This window comes from Trachypithecus francoisi, unplaced genomic scaffold (assembly GCF_009764315.1).
Source record: "Trachypithecus francoisi isolate TF-2019V2 unplaced genomic scaffold, Tfra_2.0 Lachesis_group8, whole genome shotgun sequence".
In the NCBI taxonomy this organism is placed as follows: Eukaryota; Metazoa; Chordata; class Mammalia; order Primates; family Cercopithecidae; genus Trachypithecus; species Trachypithecus francoisi.
Window position 1 is genome coordinate 59,141,306 of NW_022681473.1, and position 21,197 is coordinate 59,162,502.

The window sequence follows — 21,197 nt, forward strand, 5'->3', positions numbered from 1 at the left end:
CTCCATCTCCACTAAAAATACAAAAAAATTAGCCGGGCGTGGTGGTGGGCACCTATAGTCCCAGTTACTCCGGGAGGCTGAGGCAGGAGAATGGCGTGAACCCGGAAGGTGAGATTGCGCCACTGCACTCCAGCCTGAGCGACCGAGTGAGACTCCGTCTCAAACAAACAAAAAAAGTGAATGATTAAAATAAAAAAAAAACAAATTCAGCCCCACCTCTCCTCTGAAATCCAGATTACTATATCCAACTGTCTACTTAATGTCTCCACTTGGAGAGCTTATAGGTATCTCAAACTTAAAATGTCCAAAAGCAAGCTCCTAACCACCCTCTCCCCACCGAAGAAATGCTGCTCCTTTCACTGTCTGCCCCACTTCAGTCAATGGCAAATCCATCCTTTCTGGTTTCTTACATCAAAACCCTAGAGTCAGCTTTGAGACCTCTTCCAAACCCCTTCTCTACCCCTCTTTCTCTTTCTCTCTGTCTCTCTCCATAAGTAATCCTTCAGGAAATTCTGTTGGTTGTACCTTCAGAATATATCCAGAATCCAACTATTTCCCATAATCTTAAGTATGACAACCTTGGTCTGATGCTGCTGTCATTTCTCACCCGGGTTTTCCACAGCCCTCGAACTGTTCTCCTTGCCTAAAACCCTTCTCATGCTTCTCATCATTGCCCCTATAATCTATTCTTTTTAGAGCAGCCAGTGATCCTTTTCAAATATAGGCTGATCCTATCACTCCTCTGCTCAAAGCTCACTAATGCCCCCTTATCTAATTCCTTCAACTGAAGGCCAAAGTCCTATCATGGCCTACAAATTGCTGATAACTGCCTGCTACCTCTGTAGCCTTCTCTGTCCATATTCACGCTCTACTACAGCTGTGCCTGCATCACACCAGACATACTCCCACCTCACAGACTACATACATGCTGTGCTGTCTGCTTATGTATCAGTTTGGAGATACACAAGTTATGACTGTTATTTTTTTGTAGAGACAGGGTCTCACTATGTTGCCCAGGCTGGTCTCGAGCCCCTGGCCTCTAGCAATCCTCCCACCTCAGCCCCCTAAAGTGCTGGGATTACAGGTGCGAGCTATCATGCTTGGCCGTGATGGTTCATTTTATTTGTCAACTTGACTGAGCTAAGAGATGCTCAGATAGCTGGTAAAGCATTATTTCTGGGTGTGTCTTTGAGGGTACTCCTGGAAGAGATTAGTATTTGAATAGGTAGACTAAGTAAAGATCATCCTCACCAATGTGGATGGACATTGTACAATCTGTTGCCTAAACAGAATTTAAACAGGCAGCTGGTGGATTTGCTGTTTCAGCTGAGACATTCATCTTCAGTCTGTGGACATCAGTGCTCCTGGTTCTCAGGCCTTCAAACTTGGATTGAATTACACCACCAGATTTCCTGGTTCTCTAGTTTGTAGACAGCAGATTGTGGGACTTCTCAGCCTATCAGTTCTGTTTCTCTGGAGAACCCTCACTAATACACAAGTTTTCTGGAGCTGCATAACAAGTTATAACAAACTAAGCAGCTTAAAAACAACACCTACTTAGTATCTCATAGTTCTGTAGATCAGATGTCCAGCATGACTTGACTGGATTCTCTGCTCAGGGTATCATAAGCCTGAAGTCAAGATGTTGACCAGGCTACTCATCTGGTGGCTCTAGCAGGTGGGGGGTGTGGGGGTATCCACTTCCAAGCTCTTATGGTTGTTGGCAAGATTCGGTTCCTTGCAGTTGTAAGACTGATGTCCCTGTTTTCTTCATGGCCATTAGCCAGGAGCCACTCTCAGGTCCTAGGGGACACCTGTCTTCCTTGACATGTGGTTCCTCCATTTTCAAGCCAACAATAGTGCCTCAAACTCTTCTTATGCTTCACACTTTTGTGATGTCCCCTTCTGCAACCATAAAGAAAACACTCTGCTTTTAAAGGGCTCATGTGGCTCATGTGATTAGATCAGGCCCACCCAGACAATCGCTCTTACAGTCAACTATGCCATATATTATAATCTAATCACGTAAGAAAAATTTGTCATATTCACAATCCCATGGAATATGCAGGATATACTAGGGAGATATATACTAGAGAGCAGGAAATCTCAGAGACAGTGATCCCCAACCTTTTTGGCACCATGGACCAGTGTAGTGGAAGACAATTTTTCCATGGACCAGGGGAGGGGTTAATGGTTTCGAGATGATTCAAATGCATTACATTTATTGTGAGCTTTACTTATTTTATTATTGCATTGTAATATATAATAATTATACAACTCACCATAATGTAGAATCAGTGGGAGCCCTGAGCTTGTTTTCCTGCAACTAGATAATCCCATCTGGGGGTGATGGGAGACAGTGACAGATCATCCGACATTAGATTCTCATAAGGAGCATGCCACCTAGCATGTGCCGTTCACAATAGGGTTCATGCTCCTATGAGAATCTAATGCCACCACTGATCTGACAAGAGGCAGAGCTCAGGTAATAATGTGAGTGATGGAGAGTGGCTGTAAATACAGATGAAGCTTCATTTGCTTACCCACCACTCACCACCTGCTATGTAGCCTGGTTCCAAACAGGCCATGACTGGTACCAGTCTGAGGCCTGGGGGTTGGGGACCCCGATCTAAAACTTCTACCTACCACACAAATGCTGTAATAAAAAGACCCAAAATATCATGGCTTAAACATGATAGTTTATTTTTTTCTCTCATATAACCATCCAAATATAAGTACTCTGAGGCTACCATGGTAGCCTTTAGTTGTTCTGCCTTCTCGAAGGAAGTAGTTCTCATCTTTAAGGTCCAGAGTAATTTACCACCATGTGCCGGGTCCCATCCCAACTAGTAAGATGGAGGGAAAAGGAAAGGAGAAGGCATACCCTTTAAGGGCACAGCCTGGCAACTGCATACATCAATCACATGATCAAACCTTGCTGTAAGGAAAGCTACAAAATCTAATCTTTATTTTCAGTGGTCATATGCCAAAAGAAAATTTAGAGGTTCTTTTCGTAAAGAAAGAGGGAGACAGTGGATACTAGGGAACCACTAGTGGCTTACACAACTAGTTGAACAGTAGAAGAGTGAACACTTCTTCAAGATGCTCTCAAGGCTTACTCTTTCATTTTAATTCTCTGCTCAAATGTCACCTTATTAGTGAGTTCTTCCCTAACCGCCCAACAGAAAATAGCAACTCTCTCCCCAACATTTTTATCCTCTTTACCTGCATTACTTCTCTCCATAGCACTTATTACCATTTCATATAAACACTTATTTATTTCCTATTTCCCCTGACTAGAAATATAAGCTCCATGGTAGCAGAGATTCTGATTGCTGCCTACTCTATCCCCAGCTCCTATACTAGGCACCATGAGTACGTGATCAGAAAATATTCATGGAAAAAAATACATGAATGTATAACAATCTTCATTTGTGAGTAAGAAGATAGGCTCTGGAATCAGACTGCCTGGATTGAAATCCTAACTTCATCACTTACTAGTCATGGGATATTTTACCTCAGTTTCACTTTTTGAAAATGAAGATAATAATGTCTACCTTATAGTATTGTTGTGAGGATTAAGTGAATTAATGCACACAAAATGCTTTAGAATAGAGCCTGGTAAGTAGTTGACATTTGATATAATTGTTAAGTATTTGATTGTTATTCATTTTGACATAACCATGAACAAGACAAAGGATTCAGTGAGGGTATGAATAAAGAGCATGGACAACTCTTTCATGAAAGGGCAAGGAAGAGTACCTGAGTCACAATAGGCCTGAAACAAGAAAAAGGTGGGTGCAGTGGCTCATTCCTGTAATCCCAAAACTTTGGGAGACTGAGGTGGAAGGATCACTTGAGCCCAGGAGGTTAAAGCTGCAGTGAGCCGTGATCATACCACCGCACTCCAGCCTGAGGGACAGAGCAAGACCCTGTCTCAAAAAACAAAAACAACAACAACAAAACAAAATCAAAGCTCTTCAGACAAAGACAGAAAGGATTTCTGTTCAGTAAGCTCTGCTGAACCCTCAACACTGCCTAAAACTCTGTTTCTTTTGTCAGTTCACTCCTCCATTCTGGGCAATGAGTATTTCAAACCTCTTGTACTCTCTCATCTTCCATTTCCTTCTGCTTTATTCTCAGATGATGACTTTATCTTCTGTTTGAAAAAAGGAGATGCTGTATTATCAATCAGCATTCTCCAGAGAAGCAGAATCAATAATATGCATTCATATAAAGAGATATATTTTAAGAAATTGGCTAACACATGTGTGGGGGCTAGTTAAGTCCAAAATCTGTAGGGTAGGCTGGCATGATAGAAACTCACGCAGAAGTTAATAATGCAGTCTTATTTTTTCCTCTTAATTTTTTTAAATTTTTACTTTTTTAGAGACAAAACCCCACTCTGTTGCCCAGGCTGGAGTGCAGATCATAGCTCAGTGAAACCTTGAACTCCTGAACTCAAGCAATCTTTCCATCTTGGCCTCCAAAGCATTCGGATTACAGGTGTGAACCACTGCACCTGGCCCGATGCTGGAGTCTTGAGGCAGAATTTCTTCTTCTCTGGGGAACCTCAGTTTTACTCTGAAGGCTTTCAACTGACCCACGTTATCAAGAGTAATCTCCTTTATTTAAAGTCAACTAAGTGTAGATGTTAGCCATACCTATAAAAATGCCTTCACAGTAACACCCAAATTAGTGTTTGATTAAATAACTGGGTACTATAGCCTAGCCAAGTTGACACACAAAACTAACCATCACATGCTATTTAAAAGGAATTCTCGGGGCCGGGTGTGGTAGCTCACACCTGTAATCCCAGCACTTTGGGAGGCCGAGGCGGGCGGATCATGAAGTCAGGAGATCGAGACCATCCTGGCTAACACAGTGAAACCCCAGCTCTACTAAAAATACAAAAAATTAGCCGAGCATGGTGGCCGGCGCCTGTAGTTCTAGCTACTCGGGAGGCTGAGGCAGGAGAATGGTGTGAACCTGGGAGGCGGAGCTTGCAGTGAGCAGAGATGGCACCACTGCGCTCCAGCCTGAGCGACAGAGTGAGATTGTCTCAAAATAAAATAAAATAAAATAATAAAATAAATAAAATAAAATAAAAGGAATTCTCTCAATCTCCAAATGCCAAATTTTAAAAACATTTAGATCTGCTCTTATCCATTCCTCCCTCCTTCCTGTTACCAATTAGAGATGCTCTTTCTCTCTCTAAAGGCAAGTTCTATACATTTGTTCTGGGACTATTCTTTCTTGCTTCCTTTCACTCAACAAACATTTACTAAGTATCAACTGCATCAGGCACTGTTTTCAGTGTTTGGTAATATCAGTGTACAAAACAATGTTCAGTTATATCAGTGTACAAAACAGAAACAGTGACAAAAATTCCTGAGTTACAGAGCTTACATTCCAGTGGGAGAGACAGATAATAAAGAATAAAATGACACTTTGGAAGGCTGAGGTGGGCAGATCGCAAGGTCAGGAGATTGAGATCATTCTGGCTAACACGGTGAAACCTCATCTCTGCTAAAAATACAAAAAACTAGCTAGGTGTGGTGATGGGTGCCTGTAGTCCCAGCTACTTGGGAGGCTAAGGCAGGAGAATTGCTTGAACCTGGGAGATGGAGGTTGTGAGTCGAGATCAAGCCACTGTACTCCAGTCTGGGCAACAGAGCGAGACTTCATCTCAAAAAAAAAAAAAAAAAAAAAAAAAAAAAAAAAAAAGAATAAAATGAATAAATTACATAGCATGTGAGAAGTGATACGTGCTATGGAAAAAAAACAAAGCAAAGGGAATCAGGAATGTCTAAGGGGAGTATGGGTTACCATTTAAATAGGATAATCAGAGTAAGCCTTAATAAAAAGGTGACATCTGAGCAAAGACTTGAAGGAAAGGAGGACCGATCTTCTCCCTGTCTTTTGTCTGGTTTGTTTTATTTTGAGACAGGGTCTTGCTCTGCCACCCAGGCTGGAGGGCAGTGAGGTGACCACGGCTCACTGTAGCCTCAAATCTCCCGAGGTCAAGCAATCCTCACACCTCAGCCTCCTAAGTAGCTGGGACTACAGGCATGTGCCACCATGCCCAGCATATTTTGGTTTTTGTAATTTTTTTTTTTTTTTTTGTAGATATGGGGGTCTCACTATGTTCCCCAGGCTGGTCTCGAACTCCTGAGCTCAAGCAATCCTCCCGCCTTGGCCTCCCGAAGTGCTGGGATTATAGGTGTGAGTCACCATGACAGGTCTGTCTGGTTAATTTTAATTCATCCTTTCGATTTCAGCTTCAAAATCACTTCCAGTGAAGCTCTCCTTCATTCCTCAAACAGAAAAAGTTTGCACTACTGTATGTTTCCATTACAAGACACATTTCTTCTTTATAACATTCATCACAGTTGTGATTATTGGTCCTATATTAACCTTCACATAACTACGTTAAGTTCCAAGAGAACACGGATTAAATGTTCTTGTTCAGCTCTGTATCTGCAGGGCTTATGCTAAAATTGGTAAAACCAGTCACTCAAATATCTGTGGAATATGGGAATATATAGATGAATGTGGGGCATACCCAGAAAAGGAAAAACAGAATCTCTATTACATGTAACTAAGCTAATTCCTAACTAATCAAAAGCGGTCCAGACTCAAGACAAAAAGCTATTAGGAAGCACTCTGTTGAGCCTATGTCTCTGTGCTGGAGCTGGAGGGGCTCCTTTTTTAAAAATTAAATTAAAAAAATGTTAAAGTGTAACAACAACAAAAGCTGTTAGGAGACTGCTGCTGTAATCTGTATAAGAGCTGATAAAATTTTAAGGGGCCAGGCGCAGTGGCTCACACCTGTACTCCCAGCACTTTGGGAAGCCGAGGCAGGTGGATAACCTGAGGTCAGGAGTTTGAGACCAGCCTGACCAACATGGTGAAACTCCATCTCTACTAAAAATACAAAAAGTAGCTGGGTGTGGTGATGGGCACCTGTAATCCCAGCTGCTTGGGAGGCTGAGGCAGGAGACTTGCGAGGCGAGGCAGAGGTTGCAGAGAGCTAAGATTACATCACTGCACACTAGCCTGGGCAGAGCAAGACGCCATCTTAAAAAAAAAAAAAGAAGAGCTGATAAAAAGTTTGGTTAAGGTAATAACAATGAAGATGGAGAGAAGGAAAAGGGTTCAAGAGATATTTAAGCAGAACTATAGGACTTAGAAATTAGGTGGAAACTATGGAAACTAGAATGGCAGAGTGATTTGCTCCAGATGGGGTCTTTTAGATGTTGGCTGATCTGTGACTTTATTAAGGGTAGAAGATACCACCTACTGAGATTTTGGGTGTAAAACATCTTTAAATCATTGACATAACATCAAAGGTTAGATATGCAGGTTCACTTCTGTCTCTTCTGATAAAAAGCCTTTCTCTTAGTTATATTAATAGTAAATTGAGCTGGGAGGAGATTCAAGGATGTTCATTCAACAAATATTTGTTGAGCACACATTATATGCCAAGCACTGTGATAAGGATACAATGGTGAGCAATACAGTCATGGACTCTGACTTTATGAGGTATACAATGAAACACCATTAAAAGCACTACACACCGGCTGCTTGCTTTGCTCCATGCCTCCCCGACGAGCCCCTGCCATAGCTGCCGCCAAGCCTGCCACCACCACCTCTGAGCAGAAGATGACTGTGCCACCCAAGTATGCCAATCTTGGCAAATCTGCCAGGAATGTCTTCACCAAGGGCTATGGATATGGCCTAATAAAACTTGATTTGAAAACAAAATCTGAGAATGCATTGGAATTTGTAAGCTTAGGCTCAACCAACACTGAAATTCACCAAAGTGACAGGCAGTCTGGAGACCAAGTACAGATGGACTGAATATGGCCTGATGTTTACGAAGTGAAACAAACAACACTAGGACTGAGATTACTGTGGAAGATCATCTTGCAAGTGAACTGAAGCTGACCCTCGATTCATCCTTGTCACCTAACAGTGGGGGAAAATGCTAACATCAACACCAGGTACAAGCAGGAACACATCAACCTGGGCTGTAACCTGGATTTTGACATCGCTCGGCCTTCAATCTGGGGCGCTCTGGTGCTGGATTACAAGGGTGGCTGGCTGGCTACCAGATAAATTTTGAGGTTGCAAAATCCTGAGTGACCCAGAGCAACTTTGCAGTTGGCTACGAGTCTGATGAACTCCAACTTCACACTAATGTGAAAATGGGAGAGTTTGGTGGTTCCATTTACCAGAAGGTAAATAACAAGTTGGAGACCACTGTCAATTTCACCTGGACAGCAGGAAACAGTAACACTGATACAGTTTGTCTGTGTCCCCACCCAAATCTAATCTTGAATTATGGCTCCCATAATTCCCATGTGTTGTGGGAGGGACCTGGTGGGAGATAACTGAATCATGGGGGCAGTTTCCCCATACTGTTCTCATGGTAGTTAATGTCTCATGAGATCTGATGGTTTTATAAGGGGAAATTCCTCTCACTTGGCTCTCATTTTCTCTCCTGCCTACCACCATGTAAGATGTGACTTTCGCCTCCCACCACAATGGTGAGGCCTCTCCAGCCACGTGCAACTATGAGTCCATTAAACCTTTTTCTTTATAAAATACCCATTCTCAGGTATATCTTTACCAGCAGTGTGAAAACAGACTAATACAAACACTCACTTTGGAATACCCAAGTATCTGATCAACCCCGACACCTCCTTCTTGGCTAAGTGAACAACTCTTGCCTAATAGGTTTAGAATACACTGAGACCCTCAAGCCAGGTATCAAAATGACACTGTCAGCTGTCCTGGATGGCAAGAATAACAATGCCAGTGGTTACACACTAGGTCTGGAACTGAAATTTCGAGCATAAATACTGTACAATTATTTACTTTTACATTATTTTGCAGCAGAGCTACCTTGAGAATTTAGTGTATCTTTTACTGTATGTTTGGGATGCAAGCATTGCTAAATGTTAGACTTTCAGGCTAAGTATGTTAGATTTCCAGGCTAAAGATAATTCAGTTTTAAAATGTTACCCTTTCAGATAGAGAAGAAACCCAATTCCAAAAAACGTCCTTTCAGCTATAGACTTGGGGAGGCAACTTGGTGGCCCCTCCTCAGAAGCCAGTTTTCTTTTTTATCTAGAAATGACTGCACGTGGAAGTTGATAATATGTAGGCATTTTGTAAATTCATATTGAGTAAATGAATGAAATTGTGACTTCCTGAGAATTGAACCTTGGTTTCCTAACCCTAATTCATGATAGGCTTGTTGCTTGATGGTGTGTGCAAACTCACTTGAAAGGGACTCTTTTAGACAGATCTTCATGATCTGTTTCCACCCCAGTTAATCATCACCTCTTTTACACCGAAATGTCTGCAGGGTGTGGTAACTGTTTGTTTTGTGCCATTCCGGGGTAAAGAGAGTGGATGTGATGAAGCCAATAATTCAGGACTTAATTCCTTCTCATGCTGTGGTTTTGTGCCCCTCCACCAGAATATGAAATAGCTTCCAGGAGTTCCAGATATAAGTTTGGAAGAATCACATGGTGACAACACTCAGAATCTAAACTGGACTTCTGCTGTATTCTCACCACTCAATTTATTTTTTAGCAGTTTAATAGGTGTATTTTAGAGTCTTCCATTTTGTGTGAATTTAGATCCTCCCCTTCAAATGCTATAATGAACATCATTCAAAGTAAAATTTGAAAAATATATTGAAAAAAGTGTGATATACCAAAAGCATGAGGAATTATGGGAGCTGGAGTCTGGGGAAGAGTTATTTGAGGAAATAGTAACTAGGATCTCAAGAATGAGAAGTAGATAAAGGCGGAAAGCATTGTAAGCCAGGAAGCAGCACATACAAAGGCCTTGAGATGAAACAGTATATGACAATTTAGAGGAGGTGAAAGAAGGCCAGTGTGGCTAGAGCACAGAAGGAAAGAGTGAAGTGTGATTTGATAAATTCAGCAAATAGTATTGACAGTCCATTGTTTGTTACCGATAAGATAAAGCTGGAAGTAGACAGAGGCTGGATCATGCAGGGCTTTGTAGGTCATATTTAGAATCTCAGTTTTTATCCTAAGAATGGAAAGCTATTACAAAGGTTAAGCATTAGTTTTTATTTTATGGCTTGAGTGAAGAAAAGATTGAAGGGATACAAAAGTGTGTATTGGAAGCGCAGCAACTGCAATAATCCTAGTGGGAGATTACGGTGAGGGTGGAGAGAGGTAGTGAGAATCCAGGGATATTTAGAAATGTAAACTCACAAGATTTGGCAATTGAGTGATAGGAAAAAAAGGGAAATGTCTTCTATCTTCTCCAACTGGATGAGTACCAGGCAGAGGATAGTTTATTAGGAAACATGTTGAATTTGGGATGTTTTTGAGATACTTAAGTGGAGATGTCAAACAGCTTGGAGGAGATCTGGAAGTTATCAGTAACTGAAGTTCAGAGTGGGGATGAAACTGTCCTAGGAAAATTAGACTGAGAAGAACTGGACCTAGAGAAACTTTTAAATTTAAAGGCTGGGAGGAAGATGAGCCTGCAAAGGATGCTAAGCAGCTGTGGTCAAAGAGGTAGTAGTAAAACCATGACAGTACAATAAGATACCAATGGAAGAGTATCAATGATAAGAAACTAGAAAATTACACCAAATGCTACTGAAAAGTGAGGTAGTAAGGACTGGGAAATAACCACTGGAAGATGATCACCAAGGTGACCTTGGTAAGAATCATTTCAATAGAATGAGGGTTGTAGAAGTCAAAATGGACTGGGTTGAGGAATGCAAATGGAAAATGACTCGTAAAATGGAGAGGCCCAAACTATCTGTTTTGAGAAGTTTAACTGTAAAGTAGAAAAAATGGAAGCATAACTGGAGGGGAAATGAGATATGAAGTGGTTTATTAACAGGGGAGTCTTTAGCATGTTTAAACACCGATGAGAAGAATTCAGTAAAGAGGAAGTCAAAGATCCTCCAAGAGGGAAGGACTAAGATTCCAAAAACAGGAATAAGCACTGGCCTTAGACAGAGGTATGCTTGCCTTGTTTAGACAAGAAAAACAATGATGCATACGTGTGGGTAAGTAAGTTGGAGGATGTTGACAGAATTACCGATACCTTCTACTTTTGTCTATGAGGTAAGAAATAGTTACTTGCATAAAGTGAAGATAATGGTGTGGGGGAGTGATAAAAGATTTAAGAATGTTGGTTTGAAATAGTTATTGCAGGGAAAAGTTAAAATGACTAGAAAAATCTAGGACTATGGGGCTGAGACTACATTTGAAGCTGAAAACCATGGATTCAGTGATATCAATCTGCTCCACAGTTGTTTCCTTGGGTGGCATTTAGCTGTCCAAATGCAGGTACAGATAAGTTTCACTTTATTTAAGGGTTCAAAAAGAGATGAAAGGCAAGGAAATTCAGCCTATTGCACGAAAACCACTAGTTTAAGCTATACAGGAAGCTAAAGAAGGAAGGTACTAATGGAAAGTAGAAGCATTGGTTGCAGTGAAATCAGAGAATGATGGAATAGTTCAATAAACCAAGTGGAAGGAATATGGTCAATAAATAAGGTGCAAGTATTTTGAAGACAGAGCAGTTTGTGGTGATGATAATGGCCAAGACATGACAAACAGAGTGAGTGGCCAAGACAGAGTGGAAATCATCAAAGATTGGGCCAAATAACTAAGAGACAAAACACCAAATAAAGTGTCTATGTAAATGTTAAAATATCAAGGAGTGGATAGGAAGACCAAGGGCTAGCTATTCAGAGTAAACTAGCAGGAGAGTAGTACTAAATGAGAGTGGTAGACAAGTAATGAGAGGGTTGTATGGATGAACAGCCTCAAAAGAATGAGACTTCGCAAAGGAGTGGGCAGTTCTGAAGTCACAATGGCAGGAACACCAGAGTATCTCCAATGTTTATGTTTATGATAATATGATAAAGCTTGTTAACATCTATTCTTTAGTGCTGTGCCTGGAATATCACATTGCTCCCATTATGCCAATGGCTATCACTTTATGGCAAGACCTGAGGACCAGGTTATGGAAGGCAGAGTGGTAGGAATAAAGTTTTTCTCCTGAACATTGAACATTTTTAGAAACAGGAAAGAACCAGGACAAGAGATTGAGATTTTAAGAAAGGGATTAAGAGATAGGTCAGACTGATGGACACTTGTTTTTTCATGCCTAGAGGCAGGTTAAGTATAGACAGAAGCTCTCAAAGTTCAAAGAGCAAAGGCTTTAGAGTCAGACAGATATATGCTCCTAGCTCTTTTTTAGCAATTACTATTATGTGACATGGAAGGACGGGAGCACAGATAATTCACAATGGAAGTTGATTCCAAGGATACACACACATGTTGATGTGGAAGGGTCCTCTCACCAGCAGCACAGTATCACAGGTCCCATCCTCCTGTCTTCTGGAAGTTAAGAAGTTCAAACCTGTTTTACTTGCATTTATATTTCCCAAGGACAGAATGCCACTCAGTGGGTAAGGTCCTGGTCAGCAACTTTTACCCTCCTAACATCTCTGTTCAAGAGATGGCAGCTAAAGGGGGCAAAAAACATGATTGGAACCACTTTTCTCAATAAGACACTTTGTATAGGCCGGCCGCAGTGGCTCATGCCTGTAATCTCAGCACTTTGGGAGGCTGAGGTGGGCGAATCATAAGGTCAGGAGTTCAAGACCAGCCTGACCAATATAGTGAAACCCCGTCTCTACTAAAAATACAAAAAAATTAGTGGTGGCGCATGCCTGTAATCCCAGCTACTTGGGAGGCTGAGGCAGGAGAATTGCTTGAACCCGGTTGGCAGAGGTCGCGGTGAGCCTAGATCGCGCCAATGCACTCCAGCCTAGGCAACAGAGCGAGACTGTCTCAAAAAAAAAAAAAAGAAAAAGAAAAAGAAAAAGAAACTGTGTATAAAAGGGCCTTCTGGCACATTCTGGATTCTTGCTTCCTGATCTGTTAAGTGAGGCTAATACCTCTTACTTATAGTTGTGGTAAAGATTAAGATAAAGCATGATATCTACGAAAATCAGAACCTACACAAAGTGGGTGCTCAATAAATACTATCTTAAGAGGCAGCCTGGTGTGTTAAAATGAACATGGACTTTAAAGTCAGATCTGCACTTTAATACCCTACTTGAGAATTTCAATTTTCTGCTCTGTAGATAGGACAGAACATCTGCTTTGTGGGTAGTTTTAAGAAGGTTTAAAATTATTACTGTGGAAACCAATGTCTAAGAGCTTCAATTCCTCTAAATCACGAAACAGGGTCACCTGATGAGCGTGGGGTATGGGATTAAAGACAGCCGTGAAGGTGTAAAATAACTGCCATGGTAATTAGAGAAGGAAATGGACCAGGAACCCATAAAGGTGCGTGTTGGTGTGAGGACTAGGCCGAGGTTGGAGGCCTTGAATATTTAGTGGCATTCATTACACAACTGTTTTTCTCTAGCAGGAATAGAAAAGACAGAATAAGTGGAATGATACAAAAAGGTGGCCAAGGGTGGCAAGAAAATGGGGTGATGGAATGATATGCTATTCAGGCTGCTGAATACAGAAGTAAATTACACAAAGTTGGGGAGCAGGGGAGGCAATAATGAGAAAAAAATGAAGAGGCTGGAATTAGAAATCACAGAATGTACTCAATGAGACCAATGTGGGGCGGATGATGGAAAGCTGGAATTAGGAGATTCTAGACAAGCAGTGAAACATTAAGGTAGCATTAAGGAAGTCCCGAAGATTTTGTTTTATCCTTTTTATCATAACCATTGCCATCTACTTCTCCCTTCAGTTTCTCTTCCTCAGATTTGGCTGTATTGCAGATATGGTCCCCAACTTTCTCCCTTCCCGATTGCCCGTGAAGACAAGCACACAGACCTTTGTTCAAAGGTTTTACTGCTCATCCTGAGAAGACTGTACATACTAAGATAGTAACAACCTGGGGAAATGGCTGAAGTTCCAAGACTCCAGACTTCTTACAGGTTTCATCTCTCTTCTGTGGCCACTAATTTCTCAAGGAGGCAGTGCCCAAAAGCCCTGTGGTTTTTTGATCCGTTGTACTTCGACAGCTTCTCCTTTCCCTAGATCCAGCAGAATTCTAGACATATAAGACATAGTTCACAAAACAACAGTTATGAACCAACAAATACTTGGTTCACGGTTATAAGCCATTGAAGTCAGACTTAAGGACAACTAGACAGAGCTCCCATTTTCTGTCACCTGGGCAGGAACCAATCTCCTGTTGTATCAAATGGCCTTCTGGTACATTCTGGAATCTTGCTTCCTCATCTGTTTAGTGAGGCTAATACCGCTTACTCGTAGTTTTGTTGTAAAGATAAACTAAGATAAAGCCTGACATATTACTCATTTTAAAATTGTACACACAGACCCTGCTTTAACCAGATGCCTGCAAATACTCAGGTTTTCCTTCTACATATAGAAGACAATTTATCAGCTGCCAGGGCTGAAGCCAGCAGATATGGCTAAACGACAGAACAAAGGATTATGCCAATAAAGCATGCAAAGCTTCCTTGCCCAGAATATAAATCAAACAGAGTAAAAAGCGACTATATTGGCTCCAGGAAAAGGAGCAAGGACACCCAGCTTTCAGGCAACCTCGAATTCTCTCCGTTTAGGATTCACCAACCCTAAGGTCCACTGGGTCCTTCAATCTGAGGGTCCATCCAGGGCCTTCCCTCCTGGGATTGGTGATGGCTAGCTGCCTGATGGAGAGACCCCAGGCTGCTCAGCAGCAACGCCTGGCACAGCCGAGGCAGCCTCGTAGTCTGCGATGCGGCGCTGTACCAGGGCAGGCATGAGCTGCACGTAAGCGGCCATGAGGCGGTGGTTGGAATGGATCAGCTTCCCAGCACAGCTGTGCAGACAGGCCTCCTAGAAGGAAGATAGGGTTTAAGCGGAGGATAAAGGTGTCCTGTCGGGCCCGCCTCCTTCCTTCCCCATGCACAGCCTAGGGGTGAGGGTCTGGGAAGGCCAGGACCAGAGGCAGGGGAAGTGGGGTGAGGAGGGAAGCAGTCTACCGCTAAACTGTTTGCAGCGTAACCTCCTTACACAGTTCCCCACCTCCTCAGCGTCCAGAGCTCGGTGGTGCAAGCTGGGCACACAACGCTGGAAGCAGAGTTCTGTCATCCGATTGTAGACCAACAGGAAGTCACGCAGCTGGGAGAAAACGGGGACCACGAACTCAGCGATATGTGCCCCACACTTCTACTCAAGGTCGCGCCGCCCAAAGTTTTCCAGGCCCGCGCACCATAACCCGAAGTTTCCAGCCCTCAGATCCCTGGCTCTATGGGGTTTCGGCGATGTGTGCAGGAATGCGAGCTGAAAGTCTGGCCCCGAAATGACTTAGTCCTCACTCACGTTTCTCAGTTGCTGTTGCTGCTGCTGCTGCTCCATCACGCCACGGGCGCATGCCCTACGCCACTTCCGTTTCAGCTTCTCGGTGCCGCCCCGGAAGTAGCCTCTCGCTGCTCTCGAGAACCAAGGTAGAGTATCGCCCTGCCCCGGCTGCGACGTCACCTCCGCCCTTATAGTCTGCGACGTGGCCGGCTTCTTCTGCCCGGAGAGGACGTCACTTCCGCCGAGTCCCTGACCTGCTGCTAGGATCGCGACGGGAACTGGAGCCCGAGGTCCCCGCGCGGCCCGGGCCTGGCGCCCTGAGGGGAAGAGCGGCCCGGCCCGAGGTGAGAGGGACATGCTTGGGCGACGGGAAGTTGAACGCACAAACCTGTCCAGAGGGCAAGATGCCCCGAGCCCTGGGGAAGGATGAGGACACACCTGATGTCCAGGTGTATGGGGGTGGGGGCGGGGACTCACATACCTGGGAGACATAACTGACTGTGGAAGGGATCACCGATATCCTGGGAAAGACATGCTTTTGCCAGAGACTGGGAACATACACCAACTGATCTAACTAAGGTCTGGTGGGGAGGGCCCGAGGAAGAGGAGGTGTATGAGACGGAGGAAGGGAGACCCCCTGAAGGAAGGGGGAAGAAACACTAAAGGAGTGAGAAAGGCCAAGCAATGGAGAACAAACCTGAATGGGGGGTGAAGACCTGAGCCCTGGAAAGGGTTCATCTGCTCAGCATAAACACGCCTGCATGGAGATAAGTTCTAAGAGAGCATACTTTCCCTCTTCACTGTTGTGTTTTCATTGTCACAAATAGTGCCTGACACATAGTAGGCACTCACTAAATGTCTGCTGAATGCCTGAATGAGTGTAGAATAATCACCAGAGTCCTGGTGAGGTTGGGGGCTTGTGAGAAGACACCGTGCTTTGGTGTGCCTGTGTACAAATGTGCATTTTGGAGGGGAGAAATACATATACCTGACGAAAGGAATGATGACCAAATGCTGGGACACTTAAACCCTGGGACAGCCTTTAAAGAAATGACAGAGGAGGCCTCCTTCTTCTAGAGTGCTGGCCAGTGCCCAGAACTTCTGTGTTGGGCTTTGCAGGGTGCTGGGGTGGAGAGTTTTACTCCAATACCTTTCCTAGCCATGACGGACGGGATCCTAGGGAAGGCAGCCACAATGGAGATCCCTATCCACGGGAACGGCGAAGCCAGGCAGCTTCCTGAAGATGATGGGCTGGAGCAGGTGCTTCTGTTTGATTCTTCTAATTGTTTCAATTTAGGAATCCAATTTATAAATCCTGGGTTCTCACCCTCCATTCCAGTAGCCTTCCCCTGACTTATCTGACTCCCTTAATTTTACATATCATTTTGATTCTGTGCAGACTTCCCTTGTGTAATGTCTTTATGATGCTTGAATCCAAACTTGTTCCCACCTCCAAAATGCTTCTGCAGTCCCTATGTTCCGGAAGCAACCCCTCTTCTCTGGCCTATAGGACCTCCAGCAAGTGATGGTGTCAGGACCCAACCTCAATGAAACCAGCATTGTGTCTGGTGGCTATGGGGGCTCTGGTGATGGACTCATCCCCACAGGTATGAATGTTTAGAAACAGGAAGCTTGGGTGGAGGAGGGGACAGGAATGGTTTGGGGAAGCATAGGATATGTCTAGGAAAGCTTGAATTATGTCTGGAGATCTTAGGAACTTCTGCTTGTAGGAACCCCATGGACTCTCCTCAGCCCAAAAGCAACTCCCAGCATTGTCCATCCATTTCCCTTTTGCCACTTGGCCCCTGAAATGGCTCATTCATCCTTTCCCTGCCACCACCTGTGTCAAGTTAAGACCTCCTTCACAGGAATGCCCCCGCTCTACAGCTTGAGGCCGAGTTGGAACTTTGTGAGGCTTCTCAGAATTTTTAGATTCTAAAGTTTAGAGGAACAAACAGCCCTGAATCTCACACTAAGATTCCACATGGGAATGCAACCAGGTTTCTTGTTATCATGACCCACCATCCTTGACTCCTGCTGCCCCCAAACTCAGTGTATTTTCTTCTGTTTCCTCTGCCCCTATACACCAACAACTCCCTGCAAACCCCTCCTCTGGCCTCCAAGGAGGCCATATGTATATCAGGATTTGGTTATCACTGTGCAAGATCCGAGTTCCTCCTAGTAAACAGGAGAATCCAGTTGTCTCTAGCATCTCCTTCAGGGAAGTCAATTTCATGTGCTGGGAGAGAAGCATGGGTGGGGCCACAGAGGTGTCTGGTGTATCAGAGAGGCTGGTGTCAGAGAACTTGATCCTTTAGGGTCTGGCCGCCATCCATCTCACAGCACCACTCCTGCTGGCCCTGGAGATGAGGTGGCTCGGGGCATTGCTGGAGAAAAGTTTGACATCGTCAAGAAATGGGGCATCAACACCTATAAGGTAGGATTTGAGCACCTCTCACTTCCCCAGAACTCGTTATGGGTCCCTTTTTCCCCTTTGCTCATGATCGTAATATCCCATCTGTGGCTGAGAGTAGGAGCCTGGGCGGTGCTGGGGTAGATACCTGTTGTGTGGGGAGGCTATTAGGATCTCTGATCTATTCCCCCATTTCCCAATCAGTGCACAAAGCAACTGTTATCAGAACGATTTGGTCGAGGCTCACGGACTGTGGACCTGGAGCTAGAGCTGCAGATTGAGTTGCTGCGTGAGACGAAGCGCAAGTATGAGAGTGTCCTGCAGCTGGGCCGGGCACTGACAGCCCACCTCTACAGCCTGCTGCAGACCCAGCATGCACTGGGTGATGCCTTTGCTGACCTCAGCCAGAAGTCCCCAGAGCTTCAGGTGCCTCACCCAGACCAAAGAGGGTGGGGGAACTGGGCATGGGCCCTCCCAGGCAGTCATTCCTCATCCTCCCTCCCTCCTGCAGCCCACAGGGAGAACCCCTTCAGGGTGGGCCCAGCCCTACCCCCAGCAGCACTCACCTGTGGAGGCAGCCTAAGGGTTTGTACAGAGGTCCAGAAGTTGGAGGGGGTGGGGGAGGGGGCACACTAGGTGCTTCACAAATAACCCCTCTCTGCATTGGGGAGAATGCCTTCAGTGCTCAGCCTAATCAGAGCCCCTGCCCTGCTTGCCACACTAGCTCTTAGACTGTTCCAGTCTTATGAACTTATCCAAGAATGCTCACCACCCACATTCCTACCCCAGGTATCCCCAGGGTGACCCCACAGACTTTCTAGCTAAAAGAGCCTTGCTGGAGGCAGTCCTTGGTTCTTCCAGTTTTGCTGGCTGTTTCCTGCCTGGGGAGGAGGGGAATGAAGGGTTCTACAGCTCCAGTCAGGTAGGTAGTATTATTCAAGGTCTGTTCCTCCCTTCTGCCCTCAGGAGGAGTTTGGCTACAATGCAGAAACACAGAAACTGCTATGCAAGAATGGGGAAACGCTGCTAGGAGCTGTGAACTTCTTTGTCTCTAGCATCAACACACTGGTCACCAAGACCATGGAAGACACGCTCATGACTGTGAAACAGTATGAGGCTGCCAGGTGTGGGCACTGGCAGGGCTTAGGGTTTGGGGAGTTGGCTGGCATGAGTGGAAATTTGGGCATTGGGGCATAAGAATTCAGCAAGGAAAGGAGAGTATGTCTTGAGGATAAAGGGGTGGAGACCAGCCTTTATCACCCCCTTCCCAGGCTGGAATATGATGCCTACCGAACAGACTTAGAGGAGCTGAGCCTAGGCCCCCGGGATGCAGGGACACGTGGTCGACTCGAGAGTGCCCAGGCCACTTTCCAGGCCCATCGGGACAAGTATGAGAAGCTGCGGGGAGATGTGGCCATCAAGCTCAAGTTCCTGGAAGAAAACAAGGTGCCTACCCCACCCCCTTGACCCTAGCCCACCTTTCCATCTGTGACACTAACCTTCCCCTCAGACCGTCCCCATTATTGAATGAGGAAATGCAGCCTAGCTAGGGAGTAGAATGTTACCCCCTCAACCCCTAGGCCTTTCCAGATCACCCTCCCTCCAATTCCTGGCCCTTTCCCGTTGGAGGATTTGGCTGCTGGTCCCAGGAACATAACGGAAAAAATCACCCCCTGAGCTGGGGCACCAAAACCTTAGGCTCAACAAATCCAGTGAGGTCTCTTCCATCAGACTGACCCTTCTCTGACTCCCTGGGTAGAGTTCAGCCCCTACCCCAAAAGCACCATCAGAGCAGAGTCGTTGTGCCCCTGGTCTGTGCCTGGGCTCAGGCTCATAGACCCTCAAAAAGGGCGCCTGAGTCCAGCCTTAGCTGACCCTGCTGGACCCCCAGATCAAGGTGATGCACAAGCAGCTGCTGCTCTTCCACAATGCCGTGTCCGCCTACTTTGCTGGGAACCAGAAACAGCTGGAGCAGACCCTGCAGCAGTTCAACATCAAGCTGCGGCCTCCAGGAGCTGAGAAACCCTCCTGGCTAGAGGAGCAGTGAGCTGCTCCCAGCCCACCTTGGCTATCAAGAAGGACATTGGGAAGGGCAGCCCCAGGGTGTGGGAGATTGGACATGGGACATCCCTTGTCACTTGCCCTCTGGCTTGGGCTCCTTTTTCTGGCTGGGGCCTGACACCAGTTTTGCCCACATTGCTATGGTGGGAAGAGGGCCTGGAGGCCCAGAAGCTGTTGCCCTGTCTATCTTCCTGGCCACAGGGCTTCATTCCCAGATCTTTTCCTTCCACTCCACAGCCAACGGCTATGACAAAACCACTCCCTGGCCAATGGCATCACTCTTCAGGCTGGGGTGTGCCCCCTGACCAATGACAGAGCCTCAAAATGCCCTGTCAGCCAATGGCAGCTCTTCTCAGACTCCCCTGGGCCAATGATGTTGCGTCTAATACCCTTTGTCTCTCCTCTATGCGTGCCCATTGCAGAGAAGGGGACTGGGACCAAAGGGGTGGGGATAATGGGGAGCCCCATTGCTGGCCTTGCATCTGAATAGGCCTACCCTCACCCACCCACCCAGTTTAATTGTGCTTAGAGCCCAAGAAGATTGGGATCTAGCACTAGGAATAAACCTTTCATAAAAGCAGGCCCAGCGAGGTCAATTTGTGGGGGCTCTAGGAGGGTGGCCTGGGTGGAAACATGCTCAGTCTAATCATACACCAGAACCCTATCAAGTCAAGAGCTGGGGCCAGGCAGCTGAAGTGACAGGTTTCACAGATGGTTTGAAGGCCCAGTCTTCTCTCCCAGCCCCAGTTGGAGCCAAAGTTTTATTTGTCCTTTAGCCAGCACCAAGATAGCTATGGATCTTAAGAGCACCAGATCCAGAGGGGGTTGGGTTTGCTGACCATAATGCATTGATTCATACAGCAAATATTTACTGAGTGCTTTCATTTGCCAGGCACTGCGTTAGACCCTGGGGAAACATCAGTAAATAAAACACGGTCCCTGCCCAAGTGCCTAGGGCCTATTGGGGGAAAGAGACAGGTAACCAGGCAACTACAAAACAGTGATAAGCATTAGGATACAGAAGTACAGGGTGCTATGGGAGCACCAAGGAGGGGCATCTGGCATGGACTGGGGTGGAAATGAGGATGTCAGTTTGGAAGCTAAGACTGGGCTGGGCGCGGTGGCTCACGCCTGTAATCCCAGCACTTTGGGAGGCCAAGACGGGCGGATCACGAGGTCAGGAGATCGAGACCATCCTGGCTAACAAGGTGAAACCCCGTCTCTACTAAAAATACAAAAATTACCTGGGCATGGTGGCGGGTGCCTGTAGTTCCAGCTACTTGGGAAGCTGAGGCAGGAGAATGGTGTGAACCCAGGAGGTGGAGCTTGCAGTAAGCTGAGATTGTGCCACTGCACTCCAGCCT

The 21,197-nt window shown here is 45.4% G+C and overlaps 2 protein-coding genes and 1 pseudogene across 8 annotated transcripts; 2 read left to right on the plus strand and 1 right to left on the minus strand.

The window, feature by feature from the left end:
- Nucleotides 1–107: 107 nt before the first annotated feature.
- Nucleotides 108–15,763, minus strand: TIMM10B (translocase of inner mitochondrial membrane 10B). Of its 5 annotated transcripts, none has more exons than XR_004436059.1 (4): nucleotides 15,381–15,499; nucleotides 15,072–15,179; nucleotides 14,650–14,894; nucleotides 108–1,905 (listed from the first exon to the last, which is right to left on the minus strand). XR_004436059.1 is itself a non-coding variant. In XM_033206612.1 (3 exons), exons 1-3 carry the CDS (start codon nucleotides 15,414–15,416, stop codon nucleotides 14,718–14,720), a joined length of 309 nt encoding a protein of 102 aa, XP_033062503.1. In that variant the 5' UTR covers nucleotides 15,417–15,502; the 3' UTR covers nucleotides 12,316–14,717. The 5 variants fall into 5 exon arrangements, 2 of the variants coding, with proteins under 2 accessions (XP_033062504.1, XP_033062503.1); XR_004436061.1 differs by lacking the exon at nucleotides 108–1,905 and adding an exon at nucleotides 12,316–14,100 and having other exon boundaries at nucleotides 15,084–15,179; XR_004436060.1 differs by lacking the exon at nucleotides 108–1,905 and adding an exon at nucleotides 12,316–14,100.
- On the plus strand, nucleotides 7,593–9,334 carry LOC117081035 (annotated as a pseudogene).
- ARFIP2 (ADP ribosylation factor interacting protein 2) lies at nucleotides 15,487–20,414 on the plus strand. Of its 3 annotated transcripts, none has more exons than XM_033206610.1 (8): nucleotides 15,487–15,703; nucleotides 16,519–16,619; nucleotides 16,870–16,966; nucleotides 17,678–17,796; nucleotides 17,977–18,198; nucleotides 18,739–18,896; nucleotides 19,044–19,218; nucleotides 19,664–20,414. In XM_033206610.1, the coding sequence occupies exons 2-8, from the start codon at nucleotides 16,521–16,523 to the stop codon at nucleotides 19,817–19,819; spliced, it is 1,026 nt and encodes a 341-aa protein (XP_033062501.1). In that variant the 5' UTR covers nucleotides 15,487–15,703; nucleotides 16,519–16,520; the 3' UTR covers nucleotides 19,820–20,414. The 3 variants fall into 3 exon arrangements, with proteins under 3 accessions (XP_033062501.1, XP_033062502.1, XP_033062499.1); XM_033206608.1 differs by having other exon boundaries at nucleotides 15,591–15,703; nucleotides 16,479–16,619; XM_033206611.1 differs by lacking the exon at nucleotides 16,519–16,619 and having other exon boundaries at nucleotides 15,504–15,703.
- Nucleotides 20,415–21,197: the final 783 nt, after the last annotated feature.

Coding starts and splice junctions, on each gene's coding strand:
- TIMM10B (XM_033206613.1), bottom strand. CDS start 15,716: ATGTCCCTCTCACCTCGGGCCGGGCCGCTCTTCCCCTCAGGGCGCCAG. Junction 1,906..15,380: donor AGCAACAGCAACTGAGAAAC/GTGAGTGAGGAC, acceptor TTATGGTTGCAG/AAGGGGACATCACAAAAGTG.
- ARFIP2 (XM_033206610.1), top strand. CDS start 16,521: ATGACGGACGGGATCCTAGGGAAGGCAGCCACAATGGAGATCCCTATC. Junction 18,199..18,738: donor AGAAGTCCCCAGAGCTTCAG/GTGCCTCACCCA, acceptor TTCTGCCCTCAG/GAGGAGTTTGGCTACAATGC. Junction 19,219..19,663: donor AGTTCCTGGAAGAAAACAAG/GTGCCTACCCCA, acceptor CTGGACCCCCAG/ATCAAGGTGATGCACAAGCA.